A 7218-nucleotide genomic window follows, 5' to 3' on the forward strand; every position below is an offset into this window, starting at 1 on the left:
CTTAAGAATGTTGGGATGCCCAAGCAGAGTCCATGGCTTGATGGCCGCAAGTTGACAAAGAAGAGAAGATGATATTGTTTCTAGTTGTTCTATTAGCTTTAGCTCCCACAAGTTTTAATTACTCAGCTTGATAAGATGACGCGCACAGCGCAAATAAACGTGTTAGGGCCGAGTGGCCGGGCTCGACCTGAGCGGAACTGTGATGTGTCTGGAAACATTAATTGATATGAACCCGGGGATGCAATGCATGCCATAATCATACACATCATCAGATTCAATTCTCCTCTGCTATTACTCACTCTTCAGCGTCAGAAATTCAACCAAATAGAAACCACAAAACCAAAATACTTTTTCGACACCAATTCTTTATCTATCTTAACAAAGAAATGAAACCTAATAAATACACAAGGCTTCCAATATGATTACCTTCTCTCTCTTACCTCTTTTTCTCCTTTCCGTTTCCTTTTTCCTCTGTTATCTTGTTATTCATACCTGTTTTCTTTTCCAATCTTTCTTCTGGGATCAGTCCGCTGTCATTGGTTGGGTAATGCAACACCTGAACCGAGCCTTCCGAACAGTCGTCATGATCTCAGTCTCTGCATGCTCGAGCATTCTCACGACTTCAGTGAAGGGTGGCCTGACATCAGGGTTTGCATCCCAACATCTCGTCATGATCTCACAAAGAACAGGTAAGCAGTCATTTGGAATGATAGGGCGGACACCCTTATTGACAACTGCAAATGCTGCCTGTACTGCTGTCATGTTCTGGAATGGAAGCATCCCTGTTATAAGTTCCCAAAGAACTATCCCAAAGCTATAAACGTCAACTTTCTGTGTGTAATGCCTGTGCTGGATCATCTCCCTGCTCACAGCCAAACGATCAAACAAGGCAATTAAGTACCCCACGCCTAAATACTTATAGGTGCATCCATGCCAACAATGTAATCAGTGATGAAATTGTACCTATAGTTCATATGATACACTTTAAGGGCATACAACAAGCCGAACAAAGAAAAAAATGAAGTAGAAAGTTAATACATGCTATTTCTATAGACACTAATGGCTACTACCAACGTTTTCATATAGGAGATGCTTTTAGCCTGCAGGACAATGACTTATCTTAATTAAAATATGTAGGTAACAAAATTATTAGAAAGAAGTGAAAAAGATTATAAGAATAAAGCATTATGGAATTTGACATCAATTGTAGATTGCATCATATGCAAACACAAGACGACTTGGAGCACATGGTCTACCTTCCGATTCTAAAATCAATATCTAAATATTTCACACGGTGCATCTCATATTATCCAATAGACTCCAGAGTCGAATTACTTTTCCAACATCTGCGTATAGGCTACAGAGTCAAATTACTAAACCCATGCCCCAATATTATTCTTCCTTGTACAGTAACCAAATAATGGTTCAATTTCCATTGATAACAGACAGCAATGAATCATGGGCTGAGTGAAATTCTCTTGGTTATTATCAAGGTATGTTCCTTACAAACATTCCAAAAATAGTTCAATGCTGATTTTACTCATTTGGACAAATACTCTTTAAAAAAGGTCGTACCCAGTGCACAAGGCTCCCGCTTTACGCAAGGTCTGGGAGAGGTGAATGTCGGCTAGCCTTACCTCCATTTTATGGAGAGGCTGCTCCCAAGTCTCGAACCCGAGACCTACCGCTCATGGGCGAAGGCACTTGCCATCGCACCAAGTGCGACCTCTTGGACAAATACTCTCTAATATAAGCAAATTCAAGAGCAACATAGACATAGACAGAACTAAATCTCAACAAATGCAAGCAAAGTATTAAACATTCATCCACCACCAAGGGAAGGAAAGAGTGGATACACTTGTGACTTTTCTTGTTTCATGCAACAGGGAATAGTAAATATACAGTAACCAAAAAGGGATAACACTTTGTGGGGGTAAATCAAATTAATTACCGAAATTATCAAACTACAGTACTGTGTTCTTTTTAGGTATGGAAAAAAACAGATTATCCTCATAATTAAGATTTGCAATGTATAAGAGGTTAAGGTTAGTTGGGGGAATGACAAAACGGTAGACACCAAATGAACCCCTCATTATCAAAGGGTATAAGAGCAATACCAACATGATAGATGAATATATGAAAATTTCCATCTGCTTAGATTTTTTTTCCTTTTTCTAGCGTTTACAGGGAAAACTACTCATAACACCAATTGGATTTGAAACCGAAACTAGATCATGATGTGAGGAGAGTTCCTAGGATCCTAGCACGATTTTCGTAGACAAAACCATTTCAGTCAATAATACAAACGTTGTAGGTAAATCTTTTTGAATGAAGTTTTTTGAAATGCTTTACACCACATGCTTTGTTTCTCAGACCGGAAAATTGATAAAATAAAGTTTGACGCAAAATCAGATACGGGGTATATGTCTACAGCAAGCAACGACAAAATAGCAAAGCAGAGAGGACTAGGGGAGGATCTATTAAGGGACCAGGGTGGTCCCAGGACCACCCGGAAGCTCGGATAAATGGTCGTGAGGATCCTCAAGGACCACCCAAGTCTAGGCAGCGGTGGAGAAGAACAGCAGCCATGGCTGCTGCACGCTGTGCAAAACAGGGGAGGAAGAAGAAAGCCATTTTAAAAAAAAAAAATGACTTGGCCAAAGTCACTAATTATCTGCCGCTCCTGTTCCTCACGCTACCCAAGCCAGCCGATTCGCCGAAGGCCATCACCATCAACTTTAGAATTTTTGTAGGCTATCTTCGTGTTTGATTAGACGGGTTGCTTTAATTTTCTTATGGGTGTTCTGTTTTGCCTTTGTATTGGTGCTTTCTAATGGTTCTAGTAAATACATAGCATGTATGAAGTATGAAGGAGTTGATTGTAGTAACAAAGTGCCCACCATGTGCTTGAAGGAATGCTAGAGTGGGTATCGGATAAAGGGCGTGTCTTGAATATTGATTGAAATCCGGAATCAGTGTGAAGAAGTTTATTTCTTCATCTGGGCTTTTTGCTTCGAGTTCCTTCTGTGGATTATTTCCCGTTTGGAGGATGTTTTAATTCAAGTAAATAGTAGGAAAATGGGTTTCCCTTTTGAAGCTGAAAGAAGCTAGTAAATAGGCTCTTATTATTACTTTGGGAGATTGGTTGAATTGCTTCAGTATTGAAATTGGTTCACCTTTGCTATGATATGAAAGAGTTGGTCTCAGTTTATTGATTTCATGTATTTACTGGAATTTAGAGGCGTCGTTTTTAGTTGATCTGAACTCATTGCATGATTAAATAAACGGGTTTCCTTTACAGTGAATTCCTTTATTTAAATGAGCTAGTGCCTAGCGATTAGGCTAATGTCTGATTAATGAATTTTTGGATGTGTTTTTTATAAAGTAAGACGCCATATCCCTCTTTTCCATTATCTCTGTTTGGGTAACATATGGTGCATCCGTCCTTAATGATATATGTTTAACATCAAGGCTGCTCTAAGACCGAGCTGAAAATGGGTGGACTGCTAGCAGAAAATACTTCCTCTGAGACCAAGCTCAAGCCACCCGATTCGCCGAATGCCATCAGCATCAACTTTAGAATTTCTGTAAGTTTTCTAATTTAGTGTTAGCTCTTACTTATTTTTAGTGTTAGTTGATACAGATTTTTTTGTTGAAGATTGTGTTACAGAATGGAGGATCAATGGTTAAATGATAGCTTAGTTGTTTACATTGAGAAATAAGTTTTTTCTTGTATTGACAATGAAACTATCATGACATGTTTTCGAAGTATGAAATCCCATCGTGGACAAATTTAGTATTTCTAACTTGTTTAGCACAAAGATTATAAATGAAAAGTTGTAGTTTGTGATTTATTTGTTCAATGATATTTTCGTCCATTTTTTTTTTTTTTGGAGTTTTTATATTGGGACCACCCTATATTAAAATCCTGGATCCGCCACTGGAGAGGACACCAAATATTAGTAACGGAATGTTAATGCACATTTATATCTGAAAAAAAGCAAGTATACATAGCTGTAAGAAATTCATACAACTCTCACATACTGCAATAAAACTTGTCTAAGAAAGACCAGACTTATAAAGCCTATAAAGCCTATAAAGCCTATAAAGCCATGAAATGAGCCCACAGATAAAATAAAGAAGATGAGCCAATGATAGCAACAATGGATAACATATTTCAGCTAAAGAGTTAGAAGTCTTACGGCGCCATCCAGCGGTATGTCCCAGTCTCCGGAGTCATTCCTTCTGTCTGCACCTCAATACGGGCAACTCCAAAATCAGCAATTTTTATAGATTTGTCTGAAGAAATCAACAGGTTGTCAGATTTCAAGTCCCTGTGAATCAGACCGAGCCCATGAACATACGCAAACCCCCTTGCAACATCCAAAGCTTGTTTGACAGCTAATTTCAATGGAACTGATCGGCTCTGCCGCTTCGCCAAGAACTGCCGAACTGAACCCCCCTTAGCATACTCAGTTACGATGCACCAAACCATTGGTTTACGGCAGGCACCAATGAAACGAACTATGTTTGGATGCTTTAATGTAGCCAGCATCTTGACTTCTTGTTGAAACTGCTGCTCCATCACCTGAGCCTTTTCTAGGTCATTTACCGGACTCTCCAAAAGTTTGATGGCAACATCTTCACCATTGTAGGTACCTCTATATAGCTTCCCAAAAGCACCTTGTGCAAAAGCTTCACCCATGTTTAGCTTTCTTAAGTCAATTGTCCACTCCTCATAATTCTCAAGCCCCTCCGTCAAGGAATGGCTGTCCAGTAGAGCTTGAGCAAGCTGATCATTACTCAGAGCATGTGTGACTCTTCCTCGGTGGTTAACACTATGTTGCACAGAGTAGTTGTCATTTGCACGTCGCCGCAGGCCTTGGTGGTTCAAGATGCGAGTGTGCGAATCATTAGTATTTGAACCAACACTGCTGTTGTCTATAGACATGGCTACAGAGCCTCCATCATTGCTTGTTTGCATACTGTCGATGGACATGTTGGTACCTTCACCCTCATGGAGTTTGAGGTAGAAGCCTTGCGACAAATCGTCATAGTTAATATCATGGTTATTTAGACCAATAATTCCAGTGAATTTGGCACCGCCCTCCAACATTTTCTTCTCGGAGAAAAGCGAATTCCTCAAAGTTGCCCTACTTGTTCCGCATAGAAAATATCAAATTTCTAACGGAATACTACCTTCTCTCTTTCGGAACCCTGAAACCAAATCGACCAACAGAAAATAGTAAGTAGACAGTTCTCCAAGTTGAATCAAATGTGGAGCAAAGAGACCATCCTAGGGTTTTGTTTTGGAAGTAGAAATGCAGAATTCTATGATGATTACTGTAATGCCCAATATGTGTGTGTGTGTGTGTGGAAACTGCAGAAGACAGGACAGTATTCCCTGGGACTAAGCATCTAATAAGGATAAAATCCCGTTATTTAAGGGGACCGGGAATGGTATGTTCTAGGTTGATTAACACCACAAAATCAACTCTATCAAGAAAACATTAATGAAAATTAACTAATTATTAAGAAAAATACGCCAACAAATGCGAAATCAAACAATCAATTTAAAGAAAGAATCTGAACAAATCGCCATATCATTCAAATGACAAGGAGTGAGAGGAAATCACAGAGATCAAAAGTATTTAAGAAAATGGGGAAGTGATTCAGAAGCTGGGTAATTAGGTAATTCCATTGATAGATGACGAGCAAAGACAAACACGTACCTCAATCAATAAAAACGAGGGCAGCAGTCGGATTGAGGAAGATCAAATGGAATCGTGCACGCAGGAAGCAAAGACCTCTTCTTCCTCTCAGTCTCCCAAGTCGTCCTTTCTTCTCTCTCTCACCTCCTTTTTTTCTATTTTTCAATAATAATGTTTTTCCTTTTTCTTTTTATTCTTTTTTTTATTTTTATTTTTACATTTTATTACAAGAGAGTCGGCTTGCATGTGAGCCGTCCCCCTCCCTCCCTCCCTCCCTCCCTCCCTCCCTCCGTGCATGTAACATATTTTCTTCAATACGTTCCCTCTCTTAATTCCTATAAAAACTGCTAAAAAAAATCCATATGATAGCTGATGGCTAATATAGGTCATAAATATAATGTTTTTTTATTACAAATAGTTATTGAAATTGACTTATTCAATCAAGATGATTTTGGAAGTTGAAAATCAATAAATGTCGTCCTTGAAATTGGATGGTGTAAATAAATGTTGTCATTCTATTTGAATTTCATTAAAAAATCTGTTAGTGTACTAATGTGGCACAGACTTCAATATTATGATGGCATGTAGATTAGATAAAAATTTATTTTTAATTAAAAATAAATAAATTTGTTTCAAAAAAATTAAAAAAAATTAAAAATAAAAGAGTCGTGGTCTTGCTAGCGACCTCCTGCCACTGCCAGTCCTTCTGGCGGGGATTCTAGCGGTTGAGCTTGAGGTAACGGCAGCTCCAAGCGTCGACGACAGTCGACGTTGCGTCCTTGCTCCAGTTATCTTAGCGAACGGAGAGATGGTCGGAGGAGGGCGGGGGAGGTGGTGGTCGTGGCATTGATCGGCGTCGTTTAAATGTCCGTTAGGTCGCCCATCTGGAACAATGGGTTTTGGGTGTGGGAAAATTGGGGAATGGGTGGGAATAGAGAGAGGGTGGGTTTTGTTAGGGGGTAAAGGGGTCGCCTCGGTGGAAGGAGAGGGCCGGCCGCATGAGCCACGAGTATAAGAGGGAGGTGGCTGGGATGAGCCCGTGAGGCTTTGTTGTCAGTCATTAAAGTTTTAGTGGCTTAGATGGATTGAACCGGTCAACAACCATGGCATCAGTTAATAGAGAGAGACTGAAATTCTTGTGCCTAGCTTTCTGGCGACTCGAGACGATGCCCAGCAAGAAAGGAAGGGATCAAGCTTTTATTTTATTTTTTTCATTTTTTATTTTTTCTATTTAATTAATACAAGGACTAATTAAAATTAAAATTTTGTTATTCTAATTTACATGGCATCATAGTATTGGAGAGGGGTACCTACAACAATATGCCACGTCAACATACTAACGGATTTTTTAATAGAATTCAAACAGAAAGACGATATTGATTTACATCACCCAATTTCATGAATAATATTTGTTTACACCATACTTGACCAATCCCGAAACTACTGAGCACCGGTCAACGTTATACTGTCAAGGACTCAGAAGAGCTTCCCTCCAACCAGGAGACCA

The 7218-nt window shown here is 39.3% G+C and overlaps 1 protein-coding gene across 1 annotated transcript; it reads right to left on the reverse strand.

Annotated features, from left to right (window-relative positions):
• Positions 1-268: 268 nt before the first annotated feature.
• Positions 269-5894, reverse strand: LOC126596634 (serine/threonine-protein kinase STY13-like). The gene is made up of 3 exons (XM_050263286.1): positions 5733-5894; positions 4203-5217; positions 269-862 (listed from the first exon to the last, which is right to left on the reverse strand). The coding sequence occupies exons 2-3, from the start codon at positions 5114-5116 to the stop codon at positions 523-525; spliced, it is 1254 nt and encodes a 417-aa protein (XP_050119243.1). The 5' UTR covers positions 5117-5217; positions 5733-5894; the 3' UTR covers positions 269-522.
• Positions 5895-7218: the final 1324 nt, after the last annotated feature.

Source organism: Malus sylvestris, chromosome 13 (assembly GCF_916048215.2).
Source record: "Malus sylvestris chromosome 13, drMalSylv7.2, whole genome shotgun sequence".
NCBI lineage: Eukaryota > Viridiplantae > Streptophyta > Magnoliopsida > Rosales > Rosaceae > Malus > Malus sylvestris.